The sequence below is a fragment of the Lonchura striata genome, chromosome Z (genome assembly GCF_046129695.1).
Source record: "Lonchura striata isolate bLonStr1 chromosome Z, bLonStr1.mat, whole genome shotgun sequence".
In the NCBI taxonomy this organism is placed as follows: Eukaryota; Metazoa; Chordata; class Aves; order Passeriformes; family Estrildidae; genus Lonchura; species Lonchura striata.
In genome coordinates this window covers 13211152-13233262 of record NC_134642.1, presented here as the reverse complement: position 1 = coordinate 13233262, position 22111 = coordinate 13211152, and the positions used below count along the sequence as shown (strand labels likewise).

Genomic DNA, 22111 nt, shown 5'->3' with positions numbered 1-22111 from the left:
AATATGCATGGCATGGACAAGAAAAAATCATGGCATAAATGTGTGACAGAAAAAATACCTTCATGCTGCCTATCACAGAATTAAGTGCAAAACAGGTGAAGCATATTCTCTAATCTCCTTCCAAATTTTTCCTGCTTGTCTTCTTAAAAATTCACTAAGCAGATGATTGTATGCTAATGGGGATTTGTACGAATTGGATTTTCTGTTTATTCAAGAAAAATATTTCAGCTACAAAGTTCTGAGAAAAGTGTTTCATGTAAATTAGAACTTACTATAGTCAGTTTGAGATTCTGGTTATACTTTGATAGAAATGCTCTCTTTATTTACTGCTTCTTCAAAAGGCTTTATTTCTAATACATTAGTATCTTCTGCTAGCTGGGAGGATCCAGCTGAAAAATTTCTCCCTGTCTGGTACTGCTAACTTCACTTTGTGCTGCAGTGCGGAGGTCCAAAAGCATGTTACCATAGAGATACCCACAGCAGTTTTAAACCAACTTTAGGTTACTAAAGCTTGAGTACTAATGATTACTGCTACATCAGCTGCAGAATGCACACTGTCAGGATGGATACACGCTTCAGCAGCTGACTTCACTTAACTACAGCCTAGTGATGTTCCTTTTTGAGGTTGGAAGCATAGGACTGCGACCTTACAGCTCTTGCTGAGACTGAGCCACTCTTGTACCAGGGCACCTGACCAGGTGCACAAGCACCTCAGCTGTGCTGCTATTATAAGGTGGCCTTGAACAACTAGATCAAATCTAAAAATGCCCAGTGTCCCCAGATGGAATTGCAGTGCTTGCTGCTCTTTCTCCTTGTTTTGTAACTGACATGGTTTTTTAACTTTTTGTGATGATGTATTTCACAGCTTGGGTAGAGATTGCACTGTTAGATCAATATTCAGGGTGAAAAATAAAATGAGTGATTATTTACTCATCTCACCATCAGCCATAACATCTTGTATGTAGTTACAGATTTAGCTCCTCTGTGTATTTAATGCTTGCAGATGTGTTCAGTGAGCACATACAGAAATGGAAGTTTTGAAGAAAAAGATGGAGAACTAAGGTGAAGAATTTAGCAATCAATCTTTAAATAAAACGGTTTCTTATTTGGCTTGGTTCTGATCTAAAATTTGTCAAAAGAAACTAAGCAAGGTGGATGAGTAGGATGTTGCTGGTTCTGTTGTCATTTTCTTTTCATGGAGAACCTAGTCATATGAGGCAGCACATGGATGAAATATTTTCCTCTTTTTGCTGGCAGCGACAGAAGGGTGAAGTGTATGACAGTGGGTCGTGTATGTTCTGTTGTCTGTATAAATTCATGAACACTGTTGTGCTGCTTCATGCTGGACACATTTCAGTGAGAAGTAATAATCTCAGATAGGAACAACTGCAAGTCTACCTGTCAGGAGCAACATAGAAAATCATTAAACCAAGCCATCTTAAATAAGATGGGCACTCTTGCAGCTGTTTCATTTTCTCAGAATCAGTCTTTAAAGCAGTAATAAATCTTTCTGAATTAGAGTGTATTTATCCTATTTGTACAGTCACAGCCTCTTCACTAGTCTTCCATAACAATGGAATAATTTGTTATGGGTACCGGTGAAATCGCTGTGTTTATAGTAAAATCTAGTTAATTGACCATGTGTAAAGACTGTGAAAATCTGTGTCTAACCTGTGTAAATACTGCACTTTTTGGCAAGTGTCTCATGTAACAAAGAAAATTCAAAGTAACCAGTATGCATGAGAAATGCAAGAATAGTTTTTATTTTCTGTGAGCATAGATAAGGCTTCTTCGTTTTCCTAATGTGGTAACATGATCAATAACTGCGAAATTATTGCATTACCCTACATGCAGAAGTAGGGTAAACTTTTTTATGATCTAATATAGGAAAAGTTTGAAGTGTCAGTGTCCCAAGCTCTGAGATGTCCCAATGCCTTTCATGCTGTGGCTTTTGCCTCCCCAGTGAATACCACAGAGACAATTTCTGCTTTGGGATGAGGATTCCTGCAACACTGCAGAGGTTGTCTCAGTGTGACCAAGTGGGAACAAACTCCCCTGGCTGGAGGGGTAGTTTCCAATGCACAGATGAAGATCCCACTCCCAATATAAAAAGGGAACTGTGCCTAGACTTGCCTTTAGCTTGCTTTTGTAGACTTCCAAATATATATTTCTTAGCTTACTCATGGTAAGTGTTTTTAGGCAATTATATTTTGAATGTGGTAAAAGTGACTGAATAACTAAAAAATACCTCTGCATGCATCATGATTGAAGTTACAATGCAAGATTAGAGAATTACTTTTCTTTTGATTTTTATTTTTAATGGCAGAGTATATTTTTGGGGTGTTGTTTTAATGAAGTGAAATATAAAATGCTAGTTAATACAAAGACATTTTATTTAAACTTTTTAAACTGTAGAGGACAAACTGTATCTGCAAATATATATGTGTCTCTGCTGGAAGATGGAAGAGGAATTGAAACACAAGAAAGTTTAATATGAAATATTAAGCATTAGCCAGCACTTCAGACTTTTGTGGGGAAATGACATTTTCTCAGCATTTTTTTTGTATTCAATACATATTTTCTTAAAAAGTGATGCTGAAATAGGTCAGCAGTGCATGCTTCTATAAACTCCCCATAGTTCTCATCACTAGCAAAATTACTTCTTACCCTCTTTCTCATATTTCTGCTAACTTTTGTGGGGGCTCTTTTCCTGAGACATCCACTTGTCCTCTAGAGTACACAAGACAAATCCCCATCTCAGTACAGATCTCTCTGAGTGGTAAGTACACCATGCTGGCTGTAAAATTACCTTTAAATCTATCAGAGCTGTTGTCTCTGGCCTACTGCAGATTCAGAGCTACTGCAGTGGTGTGTCAAGGCCACTTGTTTTTTAGAGTACACAAGGCAAATTCCCATTTCAGAACAGATTTCTCTGCATGGTAAGTCAACCATGCTGACTGTAAAATTGCCTTTAGGACTATCAGAGCTGTTGTCTCAGACCTACTGTGGATTCAGGGCATGTTGATTCACACCAGCTTTGAAAATATTACTATATCTACCTAGAGGACTTTAAAATGTCTTTGCTTTATTTTTAATGTAAGTTTTCTGAATAATCTGTATCTGTTACGTGGCAGTCTCTATGAAAAACATAATGACTAGCAAATTACAGAATGTGTCAGACTGTGCTGTGCTTCTCAGCTATATATAAAAAAGGAGGTAGTGTTCCATGCGTAAGATCCCAGCAACACTACAAAAATAAGTAAAAGAGCTTTTTTGGGAGAATTAATAAGTAAAAAATTACTCCTGTGTGTTTTGGATATGTCTAAGGCCTTCAGTAGGGAATGCATTGGGAGGTGTCACACATGCTTAGGCTGGTCTGGTACAAATTATCCTGTGCTGACCATTCTGAGATACAGAGTTGGTTTGATGGCTTGATATAATCCTCTGCAGCTGCTACGTCTTTGCAATCCTGATCTGACTTAGCAAAATATTTAGGGGCACAGGTAGAACCATCCAGCTTGACTGGAAAAACCGGAGCACCTATTTGACTTAACTTTTTTGCAGGGTCATTGCACCCAGAAGTCTAAAATAGCCCTGGGGTGATTATGACCCACGGCTGGCAGCAAAATTTGGAGCAGTTGGTTAGCTCCATGCCATTGAGGTCTAAAAGGGAAAAATGGGATTTCTCCAAGAACTGCATATGTGAAAATTCATTGGTTTAGTAATTTTATATGGAGGTCTAAATTCTGTAAAGGGTAGTAATGATATATTTGCAATACCATAACTGAAAGAGTATGGGGTGCTCTTTTGTTATTTAGTGAGCAAGTCAGAGTGTTCTATGTGTGCACAGAAATGAACTTTTAATGTTCTTTGACTGTAACAATTACAGACATTTTATTACAGAGGAGAAGGCCTCCCAGCCCTAAGTCTCTTATTGCTTTTGGGAAAGCATTTGATCTTTAACAGCACCTTGCTATATGAAGTAAAATGTAATTTCTGGACTCTTGGGTCAGAAAGCTGGCCTTTGCAATTGTTGGAAGCCAACTCCTATACCTCCTTCAGTTTCATCAAAGCCTTAAAATGTTTATTTCTGGCCTTTGATTTACTAATGGGAGTCCTAAGTTGTCATGGCTGCTTTTTCTGTTGCATTCAGTTAAGAAGCTTCTAACATATAGCAACATAGCTCTTTGTATTGTTTGAATTTCACTTCATTTCTATGACTCCTACAGCCAAGGTTCTCTGCTACCCTACCTATCTTGCAGTTGGTTTTTTTCCTCCAGTTTTTTTAATAGCTTTGTCTGTGGCATTCCAACAAACCCTTTCCAGCAGTCTTGAACAGGACTAGTTTATTTAATTTTCTTTCTCTTGAAAATTTATTATTTTTTTTATGTTTCTGTTTATATATATGTATTTAGAAATCTTTAAATATGGTTTTGTCTGCACTCATTTTAGAGAGACCCCATATGTTTTATAAAATAATATTCTATGGCATCTTTTGTTCAACATAACTCAAAATTTTTGTTCTTCCATAGAACTCTGTCACAGAGTGACATAGATTAGTACAAGTGGCCTGAATGCCCAGACCACTTTTCCTGCTCTCTTGGCAGCTCTTTTCCTTCGGTTTATGACAATCAAATATTTCTTAACTTCTTTGAAAACTGAATGGGACCCAATAAGAAACTAACAGAAGTTACTGTTTCTGGTCTTGTGACATGCACTTGTAATGAGTACAATATTATCAGGGAACACAGCATATTTCCCTGCAGAGTGCCTCCAGAGATAGCAGTAAAATAGATATATGCAAGAGAGATATATAATGGAAAACTCAGCAATAGCTTTTTCTGTTGTAATCTCATGGACTGTAGTGTAACAGTGTGAATAACTTATGCACAGGAGTTATTCATTGGAGTTGTCCATGATACAGGGTCTAATCCACTGAAGTGAAGACATCATGTCTGTTAAAATCTATGTTGGGGAAAATGTTTGGCTGTGAATTGAAACTAAAATATTTTATGGCTTTCAGAGGCTGGATTTCTTAATTAAGGTGGTTGGAAAGTGTCAGGCTTTTAATGTCCATGTGATCTCTCTTGGAGATGAGATTAATATTCTTCCACAGTTCATGGTAGGTATATAGTTCCTGTTGCTTAGTAAGGGCTTAGTTCAGTGAAGTCCTGAACATTTGGGCTATGCTGCCTTTAACTTACAAAAAGCCCTTTCTTTCTCCAGAAATCTTGCTCATAAAATAGAATTAAACAATTGCTGAGGTGGGTTCATCTTCTGCAGTACAAGGTGCATGGAAACTAGGCAACTGCAACTCTTCTTTGGGGAGAGAAAATTTGACAGTTAACGCTGCACACAGCAGGCAGAACTTCCGCTTTTAATTCTTAAGGGTGGAAGTTCATGCTGTGCATGTGCAGAAGCTGTGGGAGAAAATTGATTGGCAAGATATTTGCAAGAGGGTCGTGCTTCACTGTGTGTGCAAATTTTTTTTATCTTCTCAGTAATGTGTTGGTAATAAGTTGCATAATTACATCCTCATAATGGACAATCCTAATGGTGGACAAAAATAACTATATTGTTTTCAAAGAGATGTCAGTACATAGAAACTGGAGTTGCAGTAAGAGGTCTCTGTAGAATCTTGTAATGCTGGGTCTGAACCGTGGCACTTAATTTAACGGCATGTCTCCTTGGTAAGACTGAAACAAAATGTCAAAAAGAACCCCTTTTTCTAGAAAGCTTTTAATTTCACACATAACACACTGTGTAAGTAGTGATGAGTAATACCAAAATTATTATTGCTTATTGTGTAAGTAATAATTTGCACTGGTTCAGTAGACCAGGTGAAGGTCTATTGTATGCCTTGTTTCCATACTTTTGCAGAGCTTATTTGGATTGCAGCTGTATGCAAAAGCTAAATCCTAAAATCAGATGCTTATCCTACCTGCGTTTATATGAATAGAATAATAGCAGTCAAATTTTCATGTCTGTATTCTGGTTTGTAAGACTGGGTAACTAAGTTTCATCAGAGTATTTCTTGTTTCAGTGAGGTATGAATGCATCTAATTCCTGCTTCTCTGTTCCTCCAAGTCAGAGCTTTTCCTTTCTCTACCACTTCGTGTATGTCACTTATACCTACCTTGTGTAAATACTCCTACTCTTTCTCACTCTTTGTTTGGGTAGAGCTTATAAGATCTGTCAGCCATGTGCCCTATTATAAAAGTCTTCTGTCTTTGAGAATAGCAAAATATGTGAGACAATCTTTGTAAACACTTTGTTCTTGAACGACAAAACTCAGAGGGTGTAAATGCTGGGTTTGGGTAGCATCTATTGTGGCTTAGTTTGATGACTCACAAGTGGGTAAGGCACTGTACATATCTCAGAGTGTCATATCTGGATATCAGTCTTGGAGTATTTGAGACATGACTGCTGCTGTCTGGATTAGCTGCAGTGGCTTTGTCAAAACTAGAATAGAAACTTGAACTGAATTAAATGTGATCATGAATTATTCAGTCATCATAAGAGCCTTGGAGATGTTTATTTAGATGAGAATATGGCTTTGATTTTTGTTGTCTGCACAATTTTTAGTGTGAGACATGGTGCAGACTTTCATGTTGATAATTTGTAGCTTCACAATAACAGACAGTGCTAAACTGGAGGCTTTGTTACACAAGACACCATCACTTGTTATACTTGAGATGGTAGGATCTGCTCTGGGAATAATTCTATTTGTGGGTTTCTAACTAAAGGTCAATGGCAAAATCAGTAATTTTGACATCTATTTAAATGCTAAGTTTGGATTTTAAAGTCAATGTAATGGGAAAAGTGTCCATACGTGCCTGTTATCCTATAAACTTGGGAAGATTTAATTTTTGTTTTATTGGTGATATACTGTGAATTTGCAATTTGGAGTGCTGTTGGGTTTTGTATTTTTGTGAAGGTTTGGGGATATTTTCAATAGAGTTCCTAGGCATAATTCTAAGACGTATCTTGTGGATACTAAAGTTTTAATCAAAAGCCAAACTAGTTGTTTCCCACTGCCTGCTCCCAAACTCAATAGTGAAGACAGAAATGCTGCAAAACAAATGCTGTCTGACAGTGTGAAGGAGCAGTGAGGATAGAACATTATGTTTTCAAAGGACATGTATCTGTCCTTTATGTACAATGCCCTGTTCTTTACTGGAGTTTATTTTGGTTTTTTGTAAAATGTAGATCAAAGTTCAATGCTGAGATTTTTTTCTAACTGCAAGACAGTTCAGAAAACTTCAATAAATTACTCACTCTCATCAGAACATGCTTGTTCTGGATTTTGTTAGTTTTTTTGGCTTTTTTTCTTCTTTGTTCCAGCAAGAGGAATATAGCGTTCTATAGAGGTTTTAGGCTGAGATAGTATGTAGGTGGCTTTCAGGAGCTGGCAAAAGAAGATAGGAACAGTCCTCTTTGAACCAGGAAAAATTTCATTCCAGCAATGCCTACCCAAGAGAAGAGGGGGTAATACAAACCCAACACTGATGGTGACATCCATCATGCATCTCTGAAGAAGCAGCCTGGTAACCACTGCAGCCTAGGGCTAGAGTTGAAAGCCAGCAGTATCTACAGCGAATAGTGTTGGAGAAATGGCAGCACAAAACCCCATGTGTTTGTTTTGCATGGCCTGTTTTGTAGCAGGGGAGCTACAGAGGTGGCTTCTGTGAGAAGCTGCCAGAAGCTTTCATCATGTGTGGCAGAACTAATCCCTGATGGCTCTGAGGATGGTCATGCTGCTGGCCAAGGCTGAGCCAATTAAAGATGATGGTAATACCTATATGATAACATGCATAAGAAGAAATCAAACTAAAAGTAGTGGTGTAGTTTTAATTCCAGCCAGAAAGGAGGAGGTGAGAACATGTCAAGGAAACAACGTTTCCCTCAGGAGACTCCAAAGTCAGGGAAGAAGGAGGGGAGGAGGTGCTCCAGGCACCGGAGCCGAGATAACTCTGCAGGCCCTGGTGAGACCATGGTGAAGCACCGTGCCCTGCAGCCCCTGGGGATCCATGGGGGATGCAGGGATCCACCCACAGCCCATGGGGGAGGTGCCCATGCTGGAGCGGGTGGATGCCTGGAGGAGGCTGTGGTCCGTGGGAGGCTGTGGAGAGAGGGGGCCCTGCTTCCAGGCTGGAGCAGCCTGTCCTTGGAGGACTGCACCCCATGGAAGAGTGACCAACCACAGCAGTTTTGGGAGGACTGTCTGCCCATGGGAGGGACCCAGTTTGCAGCAGTTTTGGGAGGACTGCTGCTGGTGAGATTGGAACCATGCTGGGGAAGGTCACAGAGAGCTGTGTCCCTTGGGAGGGACCCCATGGCCTCACGGGGGAAGGATTCCTCTCCCTGAGCAGCAGAAGGAAACCTCGGGTGATGAACTGACAAAAGCCCCATGCCCTGTCTCCCTGTGCTGCTGGTCAGAAGGAGGGAGGGGTTGGGGGGAAAAAGTGTTTTTAAGGGCTTATTTTTAGTTCTTATAATCCTCCTCTGATTCTGTTAGTAATAAACTCAGTATCTTTCATTTTAGACTGTTTTACCCTTGGAGTATTTTCTCTCAATCCTTAACTCATGAACTGTTCATGAAATTTTCTCTCTTCCATCCAGCTGTAGCAGGGAGGGTGACTGAGAGGTTTTCATGGGTGCCTGGCATTTGGCCAGTGTCAAACCATGACACCACAGCACATACCTTGAATCAGTTTTTTTTTCCCTTTTAACCCTTGTAATAGAGTCCATAATTACCTACATGTTACACCAAGATTTCAGGTGCTGCTTCTGGCTGCTGATAATATCTTAGTTATTTTGTTTACTTTCAGTAAAATGCTAAATAGTTTTTTCTAAATAGTGGAAGCCAAGACAACTACATTTTTCAGGTTATCTACTACTGGAAGAATAATGTTAAATTAATTGTGGTAGGTAACTCAGGTGCATGCAGGTAACTTCCAGATGCTTTTTCTTAATCAGTGTTTGGAAGGCAAAGTAAATTTTGCATTTTAAAATCATTGTTTGATTGCAGATTAGCAGTATGCATCACAAGTTATGAATATTTACCTAGGTCAAGAGGCGATAGAAGGCTATCATGGCTATTTAGCTAATCTCTTCCTGCAAATTATGTTCTAGTTGTTTCTGTTCATATTTTTATGATTGTATTACCTGAAATATCCGGTATTAAAACTCACTTCTTGGGGTGTTTGTATCAATTTTAATAGCCATGCTCGAGAATTGATCTACTGTATTAAACCATAAGCCTGTCTGTCTTGGGCAAGTGTAAGAAGTCTTAGACAGCAGAGAGAAAAGATTGCAGATGGAGAACAATCACTCCCTGGGCCTCGTTTAACTTACAGATGAAGGGCTTGTGAGCTGAGGTTATGTTCCTACTGGTGTGCTGTGCAGCAGCACAGGGACCCACCTTTGGCAAGTTTTGTTCAACTGCTCTTTTAACATTGCCCTTTCCAGTGGCCTGCTCTAAGTGCAGGAATCAAATCTCTTGTGTTGGGAATACTCTTGGTGAGTCATTCTTCATTCTGCTCTACGCTACTCCTGATTTCATAGATACCTGTTCGGGTCCTTAGGAAGCTCTCTTCCTAGAAGAAGCAGCCTAGTCTTTTTAGTTATCCAAAGATACTTGAAATTTTATTATTATTCTTGTTGCTTTCTCTTCAATTTTTCTACTTTTCATTAATTTATCTCAAGGAAAGCAAAAGATTATGTGCAACAATGAAAATGTTGGTTCGCCATAAATTTACATGGTAGTATAATGTTGTTTTGTTTGGATCTTTGTTGCTTTTTTGACTACCTCAACATAAAAAAAAATGAAAATACAATTAACTTTTATATCTCTCTGTATCTATAGTCTTGGATTTTTCTCTCTCCCAGACACCAGTGCAAATGTTTTTGAAACAGCTCAGTCTCAATTGGTGTGTTTTTCCCTAAGGTAAAGAAATTTGATCGGATTCCCTAGTAATGTGTGTGACTCATACTTCTGCGAAGTTGAGAATGGACAATAACGACAGATGGATTTACAGAAAGAAGTCTCACCATGCCAAGATCCATAAGTCTGGACATATTCTGTTCACTTTGACAGATGTTTGTAAAAGTTTGTTTTCCCTTCACCTCTTCACACTGCAAGGGCATTAACATAACTTACCTGCCAAGCATATTCAATGAAATGAAATTTGTGTGCTAATAAAATAAATATACTCTCAGAGAAACTTCTGTTGATAAAAGTATTCAAATTAAGCTTGATGCATTCTGTAGTTGTTTCTCCTTCCAAAAATCTAATAATAATAATAATCCGATAATAGTTTGGAAATTAAAGCACTTGTCCAGAAAATGGATTTTACTTTCTGTCTTGTCAGTACAGGCTGGAATGTGATTGCTGAGCTGCAGCCATGCTGGCAAGGGATAGACAAAGCCATGGCTGACCAAGCATCTTTCAGCACCACTTGAAGAGACCAGATGGCCTTCAAAAGTTTTGTGTTTCTTTATTCTTTGGAGTTTCTTTATTTCTTTGGAGTGAACATCTCAAGCCATTAGCCAAACACTTCTTCTTATTCACATTCCAAATATCTGGGGGAAGGGGTGGAAATTTCCCAATGCTGTGAGTTTTGATACACCTCTACATGGTCAGTGAAGAAAGGAATGATTTTAATTTACATGCCCTGCTGCTTTGTGAGCAGAAAAGCATAAGCTAAGACAAGCTATAAACATCAAGATTAGGGGTGTAAGGGACAGTGTCACTCAGTGCTTGTCCTGCTTTTGCATCTTCCAGTTTTCCATCTGCTTTTAGCCACTTTTGAAGACAGGATGTTGGACCAAGATTGGCTGGTTTGACAAATTTTTTTTTTGATTGCTCCTCACAGGTTTTTCAAAAATGGGAATTTTTTTTTGTTTGTTTTATTAAGGAGCATCCTACTCAAATTTATTCAGCCAACTGTATCTCAAATACCAAATTTATTCTATGTTAATACCAAAAACCAGAATTTTGGTAGTCATTCTAATAGTAGATCATGATCCTTGAATCCACATAAGAAAAATCTGCATGATGAGAAATGGCATGTACAAACTACAGGACTACTTCCAGATGCTGTTGAAAGTCCTAATCTGAAAATTATAGGAATAAATGAGATGTTAACTACCCTCTATGGGTAGGGGGTTTCTGAGTCTTTTGCAGCCTTGAAAGGTCTCAGAGTAGCTGCTGCTGTGAGCAGAATTGATGACAGCCCAACAATGGTAGTTTGTACGCCAAATGTAGCACCATAATGGCTGAACTAGTGTCTTTTTCTGCTTGTTTGTTCTATTGTCCTATTATGATAATGTATGCACAAGGAAGCTGCTACCAAACTGGGAACAGAATGTAAAAAGTCCTAAAATAATATTCTTTCTTCAGTTATCATTTTATATCAGATACATATTTATTATCTTAAACCTCATAGGATTATTTTAAAAGTGTCAGCTTGTTTGTTCAAGAAGTCATCTAAAATCTCTATCAACTTGACACTGATATTAATTTCTCAATTTTTGTTTTCCTTAAGGTGATCCACTACTTGTGACCTGTTGGTGCTAACTTCCTTTTGTTTCCCTCTCTCTTCTCCATGTCTTTCAGAGGTTTACCTTCATCCCTTTTGTTTGCTTTTCTCCCCTTACCACTGATTTTAAATTAAAACAGCAAGATTATATGACTACTACTGACTCTAGTTGCTTAAAAATGGATGACTTATGTCCTGGGCACAAAAAAAGGAGTGAGAAATAGAGAAGAAACAGATCTGTGGTTTTGACTACTTACTTTTCTAATTTTTTATTTGAAACACAAGTCAGGAAAACATATAGAGAAGAATGAGAATGAAGGAAGAAAGAAATCTTAACATCTGTTCCTGAAGCTGATTCTGAGACAAAACTTCTCAGCTTTGCACAAAAGGAGTTTGTACAAAGGAAAAGCAGACTCTGAGAATGAAACACAAATAACCCCAACCAACTTAGACATTCATTATGTTATCAACTGTGTCATTCACAGAAATTCAATTTTAGGCATTTGGTCCTTATTTTGAAGTTTTTATGAGGGCTCCTGCTTATCTCCAGAACTGGTGACCATCTTATCTCTACTAAGATATGAAGTCTTGGCATATGGCTCACACAGAAGAACATGTAGAATTAGCAGACAGAAGCATCTCTATGGCAGGTCCCCTTAGGAACCCAGTCAGGCTGGTATTCAGAGCACAGAAGAAATGCAGGGATGCAATGGGCTGGTGGATCTGATAGGTGATATTCTATGCCTAGCCATGCTTGGTTTAAAATGCTTCACTGCTAAATGACTGCTCTCTCACCAGGTGATGACAACGTTGGTAGGGAAGAAGGAGGTGGGAAAGAAAGTTAGGGATTAATGTTCCTTTTCAGACACAGGTCATTGCAGAAAAGGAGCTCAAAGGTCATGGGTGAGAGTACACAACAGGAGCTGAATTTCATCACCCAGAGGTGAAAGTAGTCATGGAAGGGCTCTTCTTCCTCTTTACTTTGTTCTGCTCCCTTTTAAATATCTAATTATCTTGTGTGCAGTGACACAGCTTTAAGTGGGGGTATTGATACGGCCTCAGCCCAATTCTGCTTGCTTTTGAGAGGCAAAAGAAGCAGATGCAGGTTTGTGAATGCTACCCTTGAGCTATATGCAGACCCTGCCAAACCTACAGGTCTTGTGGATTTAGGGTCCTGTTGTTGCCTGTGGATGAAGTATTTTATCCCGTATGCCTCAGTGTGTGTTGTCACAAGTGTTGTTAGTAGGCCACCACTTTTAAATGCATGTATGTATTTTTTACCTACATATCTTATGGGTCAGACTTCTCTTAGGAGTGCTTGCAGAGACTGAAGTGGCTGAACCAGCAGTGATAAAACCTTATTTCTTCTAAGTAGTATGTGTGTTTGATCATTGTTTTCAGAAAATCAAATATCATACCTTGCATTAACTTCAGAGTCGGGCTATCGAAATATCTAATGCTCCTTGGGACCCCATGGAAAAGTGGCAGTCAGCTGGCAGGAGGGGAGCAGCTGTGGAGCAGAGTTGGCAGCCCTCTAGTGGGGTGAGGAAAATGAAGGGGACGAGCAGCTCAGCAAGTAAATGTAGAAGTCAACTGGAAACCACAGCAAGGAGAATCTGACAGGAAAAAAAGTAAAAACCCAACAGAATTTGACAAAAAGGTGGCAGAGAGCCATCATTCCTGAAAGAGAGTTGCTGTAGTTACTGGGACAGTAGCTCTTCAGTGGGTGGAGAGGATAAGGAGTCAGTCAGTCAAATGAGCAAGGCAGGGAAAGATGGTGTCTGAAAAAGCTGGGGAGGTCAGACCACAAAACCATCTAGCTCAGGACCAAGCTCCAGCAATATGAGTATGTACTGTAGGAGTGATTAATCCTACTTAGTCTCCCAGCCTTTGCCAAATTATCATTTCGGGGCTTTTTGACTCAGAGGTGAAAGAAGCTCTCCAGTTTTCTCCCATAAATCTGTATCTTCTTTATAAACACAAATTGCTAAACAGGTCAAGTGATACTCTCTGTGACTGTAGAAGCTGACAAAGAAAGAGGTGGAGACTCCAAACAGAGAAAGAGTGGCCAAGTGTTAAACTGTACAAAAATACCTGTAGAGTTGGATGGACGAAAAGTGAAAAAAAAACTGGAAGAGGAGAAAGGTTGTGATATAGTTCTATTAAGGAAGACAAGACAAAAAAGGGGGGAAAACAGAGGAATGTAGCTTTTCTGAACAGCAGAAGGGGATCTGGGCACCCTTGTCTGGTGTGCTGTAGCAGGAAGAAGTGCAGGACACCAGCTCCAGGCCAAGGGTGTTGGACAAGAACTCTTGTCCCTGCATTGTGTAAGAGAATTCATGCAAGACTAACACCAGGGTTGAAGTCGTACATGGTTGTGGACTGCAGTTTGGCCAGGAAAAAGAAAAAAAAAAAAGCCAAGGGGCTTGAGGTTGAAAATAGTGGTACAATCAAACATGAAAATTGTAATAGCCAAGGAACAGGCTGAAGAGTCAATCTTCACCAGCAGTGTGGATAGAGGAAACTGAGCTGGAGAGCAGTGCAAACAAGCCCTGGCAAAGATGCAGCCAGGGAGCACAAGGCTGAGGTGAAAGCTGGGTCAAAAAGAGATTCCTGTTATTGGCTTGCAAAGCTAAAGGGCAGGTGTCTGAAAACACTACAAAGCTGAATGAAGGGATGCACTAGTGACAGGGAAGGGGAAGAGGGCAGAGAGCATCTGCGTGTTGCTTCTCAACTGGCACATCCATCCCGAGCCTTTTCGGGAGGCTGAATTCACTGACACCTTTGCATCGCTGCTTGGTTGGCTCTAGCTGCTATTGTTGCTTTGAAGCAGCACAGAATTATGCAAGATGATTTTGCTGTACTAATTAGTCTACACTAATTACAGTGGCGTGTTGGTAATTATTGATGATTCATAAACTGCATGGCCTGTAACTCTGCAGCCATACTGAGGTAAAGACTTTTGTACTGGCGATTTAGAAAGGTGAAAATTCAATGAAGTAGTAATGCATTTTGCTTAATGGCACTACTATGATAGTAAGGTAATTGATGATCACTGGTTTGCACAAAAGCATAAGAGCTAAGAAAGTGCTATTGACTTTGTTTCATAGCTGATTCCTGGGGAGACTGCTCAGGAGACTACAGTGATACTGAAAATAATATTGGGCAGTTAAAAATGTTAAAACAAACTTTTTTTTTTCCACTGGTTTTATGCTTTTATTATTTCTAGGTGGTAATTTCTTTGTTTTCAACACAGTGTCTGTTCCTCTGCTCACTGAAATTATGGATTTTCTCACTGGCCTCTTTAGAATCAAGCTTGTCTCTGCATGTTTTACCAGAAAAGTCTGTTATGAGCTACTACACTAATTGATTTAGGTTGCAGATCTATTAGCAGTCCTTCCTGGCAGTCAGTCAAATAATGAGAGTTTTATTTAAACTGGAAATCATCAGCAATATGATATTCACTTAAGTGAGGAAATGAACAGAGGTATGGTTATGGTAGCACTAATACATAATGTCCACATGGTCTGGATTGTCCACAGATTCTTCTGAGAGTTCAGGAGATGTGGAATTAATTCATTCAGGTGAGTGAGAGATCCATAGGACATTTATGAAGGCCAGACACACATGTCATTATTTTTGCTGCCTCCTTTAGCTGGGTTTGACAGAGAAAAGTGAGTCAGTTACTTACACCAACAGCAGTTTGGGCCTGTAAATCCAAGGGTCTGATTCTGATTTGAGTTGTAAAACAAGACTCAGAACTTAAAGACCAAAAAGGAGAATATCAGACATAGGTTTTCCTACATCTAATTAGAAGGTATATTTATCCTTCCCATATTCAGGTTCATTACCAATCTTAATTTGTCTCATCTGCTTCTGTGCATTGTATAATTGATGAAGTTGGGCGTTTTGGGAACTCAAAGACTACACATAGCAATCTTTCAAGTAGAGCAGCACCTAATCTCCGTCTCTCTGTGGTTCTGACCCTATCATGTCTGCACTGAGCAGGACAGTTCACCTACATCAGGAGTCTCTGATTTTTGAATTTTCACACCTAGCTTTTCTGCTGTTAGGAAAGGCAGGAGCACCCTGAATCTGGAAGGAAGGGAGAAGGAGAAAGACCCTGATTTTTTTGTCCTTCTATTCAAGTGTTTTCTATTCATTCATAAGGCTGACACAGAAACAGCTGGGAGAAAAACTCTGAGTCAGAGTCTGAGTGAGTGGATTATTTTGTTGCTCTTGTTTTAAAATAAACAGGATAAGAAAAGTGGCTAATCTATAAAGTAATCTTTGTAAAGGACTTGATAGACTTGCCTGCATTGATCTATGTCTTAGACACAGTTATTTCATTTCTGACAATATGGAGTGACTAACACTGGGTATCTTCTGAAGCAGTAGAAGGTGGAAGGCATTCATTTACAATGTGAGTTCCCTGATATTTCCCTGGCATTAATAAATTGAGAATAAAATAAATATCTGTGTCCAAACATACATGGCTGTGTCTGTATTCTTTTTTTGAAGAATCTGATGCTTTTGATCCACACCTTCTGAGACAGTCTGAGCTACGTATTGTCAAAAAACATGCTTTTGCTCTGAGGCTGGCTGAAGTCTTTGTGTAGTCTTACAGATTTGTCTAATGAGATCACTTCAAACCTTTTTTTTTTAATCAAAGTGGATGATGATAAAATATTTATTTAAGAGTTTCCTGTTGAGTACCATTGGAATATGAATGTGCTGTTTTTCTCTTTTGGTTGGGGCTTTCAGAGAACTGTTTCTTTAACTCACTCTCAACTCATGGTTGATGATGGGTGCTAAGTTCTGTTTCTGTTCAGATATGCTTACTGGCACTAAGCTACATTCTGCTACGGACAGAGCTCAAGTGGGAAGTGGAGATTTTCTGTGAGAAAAGGAGAGGTTAACTGCACTTATATTGGGGGCAGTTTTTGCTTTGGAAAACAGTGGCAGGCTTTGTAGTTTAATCTTTTGGAGCACTGCCCGTTACCACCTTCTGACGTACGTGGTGGGGCTGGGAAGAATCGATGAGCAGCGGTGCGTGAAGGTCCAGCCAGCCGGTTGTAGCTACACATAATGCCTCTGTCTCACGTGCAGGCAGGGCTGTTAATGCTTAACACGGTATCGTATTCCCTAAAGAAAGCATTAGAATTCCGGGAACTTCATCCGCTTTAAATGTTTATACATATTCCTTTGAAAAATACATCTTTTAAGGGTTAAGTATTGCCTGTATAAAAGGCTCGGATTAATGAGTGCTACAGAGAAAAATGCCACAGAAATAAGGCTGCAGCATTCCCATGTGCCAGGGAATGGCCTTGGGAATCTGCCTACAATTAGGGTTTTGGTCAGGTTACATGTCTTGCAGGGTGATTTCTTTAACTCATCTACATCTGGGGCACCTGGGGTACCTGGGCAAGGAATCTGCCCTTTTGGAGATTGGTAACATGCAACTAATTCTCCATATGCATGAACATTTTAAGGGTTTAAAGACTCTTCTCATGCACCTTTGTGTGGACATATGTATTGTTCTGTTGCTTAACAACCTTCTGTAGCTAATGGTCTGAAGTGAAACAAATCAGTACTGTGCAGGAGAAGTGTACTGAAATGTATCAAGACACAAAAACTATTAACGTAGTCCAGCTCCTAAGAAGTATAACAAACAAAGCAGCCACAGCCCACATGTACTGGCTTTCTCACAGTAGGTTTAAATTATGATGTGCTACCATGTCTTCTGAAAATGTCATGGCTCACATGGTAGGGATATTTTTACCTGAAAACTGAAGGCTATGGTTCTGGAAAACAACATTCAAATCTGAAACCCAAACAAGTTCTCTTTTCTCAAAAGTCACTTCTTTCCCTATCAATCCCAAGATCTTTTAAAGAAGTTTTTTATTGCATTCAAATGAATAACTTTTGGCCAGAGATAAATAGTTTTCTGCACTCTCCAGCAAAAACAAATTCTTCTATGTAACCTAGGTACTCTGTTGGGGAAAGAGGGAAAAGGAAGTGTGTGTTTCTTGCTTCCTTATTTAAAACCCTACCATTTCTAACTTACAGGCAAGTAAAACAAAAATAGGAATTTGGTAAAGATGATGTAAGATGCACTTCAAAGCAACAAAATTAAGCCTGCTATTCATATGCCAGTGTTGGCTTTTAGTATCTTTCATGGTTCTGTTTGATCTTTAATTCTTGTCTATAAAATGCTACCTTAAGAACCAGACTGAAAAAAAAAAAATCTGTATTTTTCTTCTTTAGCAGTCTTCAACTGCAGAAGTACAAGTTGGGCCCATGAGACTGACACAATACCCAATTCAGGTAAGATGCTCCTTCAGTTTCTGGAAGAGCCAATTCAGTATTGATAGATGAAGACATTAAGGTTCAAACCCTTTAGTTAACTATAATACTTTAATTTCACTTGTACAAGGACTGTGAGAGGGATAATGTGTGTTTTGTGTATCTGATTGCTTGAGAAGATCTACAAGTAAATTTATCAAGTAAATTAACTTGATAAATAGACCATTTAGATTTCCATTCCATAACATCCCCTCATTCCTCGTACCAGTAGGAGTGTGAGTGTGTGTACATCAACCAGGGAAAGAGCTGCCTCTATGGATATTAAAAACTGTTCAGTTTTTATATACCAGAGCTGAGAGATTAATGAAACTTAGGTATATGTCCAGTTTTGCTGGGTTTTGCGCAACAGGACAGGGAACTATGTTTTACAGACCACCAATCCAAGAAATCACATGAACTCCAACAAGACAGGTTCAAATTCAGCTAAGGAGCAGCACTTATCCATACATTCTTATTTTTCTGTACATTTTGTTCCTGTATCAGATGCCAAGTGCTATTTTTTTAGCTTATAGTAGATGTTGGAACTCTCAGATTATAGGAAATTAAATAATTTTAGCCTTTAACATTGTTTTAGTGATACATAATTCATCTGAATTAATTTATGTTTTTAATTCTGTAAAATACAGAGATGTCATCACCAATCACCCTTTCTATGAAAAACCTATGTGTGGAAGAAAAGCATTATAAAGCTTTACATTTTTATGGCTTTACATTCAGTCTTAATGATGACTTGATCTGTTGAAATTTCTTGTTTATATTGTAATAAGACTGTGGAGTAGCGACTTCAACACTAGAACATCCTTCAGTTTTGCAGGGAATTTCAACATACAAGTGTGGAACTTTTCACAGAAAAATATTTTTAGATCATGCTCATCTTCAGAAAGATTATCCAGAAAATATTTAACAACCACAAATACTCTTAGTACTTTTGTCAGAATATTACTTCGTAGAAATTGGATTTGCCCAAGGGAAAGTTGGATTTTTGTTGTTTCTAAAAACTGACTTTCTTCTTGGTATCTTTTCAAATGGGGGTGTTATATTGTATTCATACTTCACAACTGAGAATCTTAAGCAGAAATTATTAAGTAAAATTATTAACTATTAATTATCCTCAAAGATGCTGCCATATGTTAACTTATTTACAGTTAAGTAAAACACTTCATGTAAACCCACCTCGTTTGTTTGTGGAACATGCCACCTTACCTCAGATAATTTGGCAAGTAACACACACATCCCCACATTTTAAAAATATGTGCTAATCTTTTATTCCATCTTGACAATAAAATTATGTGTTTCTCTGTGCAGTGCAAACAGCTACTGAATATCACATTTAAAATGTCTATTGCAGATGATTAATCATGTTTACAATTGTCTGAGAAGTTCCTTTTGTTAAAACAACTGCCACTGGGGCTTTTCTTAGTGAACTTCATTTTATTCTGCTGTGTTTTATGCTGCTATGGGACACCTGTGCCAACCTCAAAATGGCACATATTTTTTGTCTGAGAAGTAACCTCACTTGTGCCTGTGACCTGCCATAAAGCCATTTAATAGATTCCCCACTGGGCTTCATGACCATATATGTCAGAGTAAAAATCTGGTTTCATTTGTACAGAATTGTGACCCAGGTGGTTCTGGCCTTAAGAGGTAAAGGGAAGAGTCCAAAGTAAACCAGCCAGCTCCAACCCTCCAAACATCCCATATACAGATTGCACAATTGCCTCAGCTTTGTACCAAGGCTTGTAAATAGGAATGGTTTGATTTCAGAAATGACAATGCTGGAAGTACACACAAATGTGCTTTTTCCAGGGGACACGGGAGATGTGGTTTTTATAAACAATTAGTGCACATAAAAAAGGTGTTGGATCCTCTTGCAGAAATGTTTGCTCATAAATGTTTGAATATGTTCCTATTCAAATGCTGCATTTTCTCACCTTTTAGGACATTCATTTACCATCATTTCTTTCACAGTGTTGACACTGTGATCTTTCCTGATGAGCTGCAAATAAAGCAGGATGATGCACAGCATTTCACTGTTCCCTCATACCAATATAAAAGGAGTGTCTCTCTAATTTTATTCATATACCATGTCTTTTCCACCTTGAAAGTCTCTTGCTGGGATATGATGCTTTGAAAATAATTAAGTAGCTTCTTAAGTTGCTGTCATTTTCTTTTTCCTTTTGATAGCTTGTTTATCCTCAGCTCGTGTTTCTTGTATTTCAAACTCTTTAAAGCAAATTTTTGTCTATTTTCTTTGTCCATATTATTTGTAGAATAAACAGGGAACAAGATGTGCAATAGTTCTGTGTCTTTCTAAGTAAATACTTAGAGTAAGTTAATACTTAGAAAGGGAGTAAAAATTTCAGTACATCACCAAAATTGGAAAAGCTTCTACAGAGAAAGTCCATGGTATTCCTAAACTAGAGCAACACTGAGTAAAATGAACTTCTTACAGTAACACTGGGAAATCATGAAGCAAAAAATTAACTACTTGAAGTTTTTTGGCAAGGAACACAGATTGAATTTAAGCATTTCCTTGATCATGTTTTTTATATGGATTATTATATTTTTGCCTTGACTTTGACAGCATTATTCAAATATACTTCTAGTTGCATTATGTTTGGATGATTTATAATAAGCTCCATATGAATGGTAATGAGAAAGCATAGTAGTAATACTTTAAAACAAATTTTAAAATTAATATTCTCAGAAAAATTTGTGCACTGATAATTAGCTACCAGGGAGAGATTGGATGGTTTAATTAAGCTCCATTATTTTAAAGCTGATAAATTATTGCATTTTGCCATCCTTTATTTCCAAACTGTGAGTGCTGATAAAAGGAAGATATGAAAAAACGTGGCATCCCTGCCCCCCTCAAATTTTCTTTCCCCATAATGTTTCAGACTAGGAACAAAATAAAACTAATGGCAGTTGGAACCAAACAGAAGATTGTATCAGAATAGGGACTTCACTCAGGAATCAGAAAACCTGCAGCTTGGCCAAATGACTGCTTTCCAACTCTGGAAAAAAAAAACCCAGGGATTAGAAAGAGTGACAACATTTACCTTGGATATTAAGTGTCAGTAAACCAATCTGCTTATTGATAACTGCAATCAAAAACCTTCCAATACATTAAAATTTTTACCTTCTTAATACTTACAGAATTTGTGAACATATAATTTTCTTCCATTGTTTAATGAAACTCTGACTGTCACAGTAACAATGATTGATTTTTTTATTGTTTAGAATTCAACAATCCAGACAGCTAAAGATAAGAAGAAAGCTATTGTCACCTTTTCTAGCTTCTAGACTGATGGTGCTGAAATTCATGTACTGACATCACAGCTGCATAAGGCAAGGCAGATAAAGGTTGTTGGCCTTTTCTACAGGCATTTGAAGGAAAATTTGACTTTTTTTTTTTTAACATATTGTTTCAGTAAAGTCAGGGGATGAGTTTTATTTGCAAAACAAATAGGATTTTTCTTTATACATGACTAATCTCTGGCTGCTGACTTTTTGTGCAATTTTAATAGCTATGGATAAACTTTTGACTTTTTGAGGCCTTCATTTTCACAGCATATTTGCACTAAATTAGCCCTTTTCTACATCTGACACATAGGGTAGCATGGTTAGTTATCAGCCGCTATGGTAAATATGTGCAGCTGTAATGGGGAATGAATGCATGACTTGGATTAAAACATTGGACGCTGATAAATTGTGTGTTATGGGGCAAGGATAAAAACTTTATTCTCTCTGAAAAAACACTTTATTTTACATGAGAAGCAAAGAAATACAGCTGTTTTCAGCTTCTATTCTGTGTGTCAGCTTGCAAACAGGCTTCCTACAGCATCTTTGGGGTGGCATCTCCATACACTTCCTAGCTGATCTTGTGGGAGCAGTATTTTAAGTGTTCAGTTTAAATTGTCTAAATTACTTCATAAGCTTAGGGACAGGTTGGTACAATTTATTGGGCAAAAATTTCTCACATTTGAATATTTTTCCTCCTGTACATGCTTGCTTGTCTGTTGTTCTTTTCAGCTTTGAAATAATATTGGTTAATGCCTTTTTTTTTTTTTTTTTTTTTTTTTTTGTGATCAAAGAAGAAAAGAACATTTTTTTGCCCATGTCTTCAGGGATGATAGGTAGTAATTGAGGCAGCTGCACTTCATAAATTCCTTACAACCAAAAGTGTGTGTAGCTGGGAT

General features: G+C 38.3%; 1 protein-coding gene across 2 annotated transcripts in view; it reads left to right on the top strand.

The window, feature by feature from the left end:
- Nucleotides 1-22111, top strand: part of PDE8B (phosphodiesterase 8B) — a 70540-nt gene that overhangs the window by 11706 nt on the left and 36723 nt on the right. The window contains exon 2 of one of the 2 annotated variants that reach the window (XM_077790215.1): nt 17814-17870. In XM_077790215.1, coding sequence (XP_077646341.1) covers nt 17814-17870 — 57 coding nt within the window. Of the gene's footprint in view, nt 1-17810; nt 17871-22111 lie in introns of both variants that reach the window. The other variant, XM_021531836.2, reaches the window with a different exon arrangement.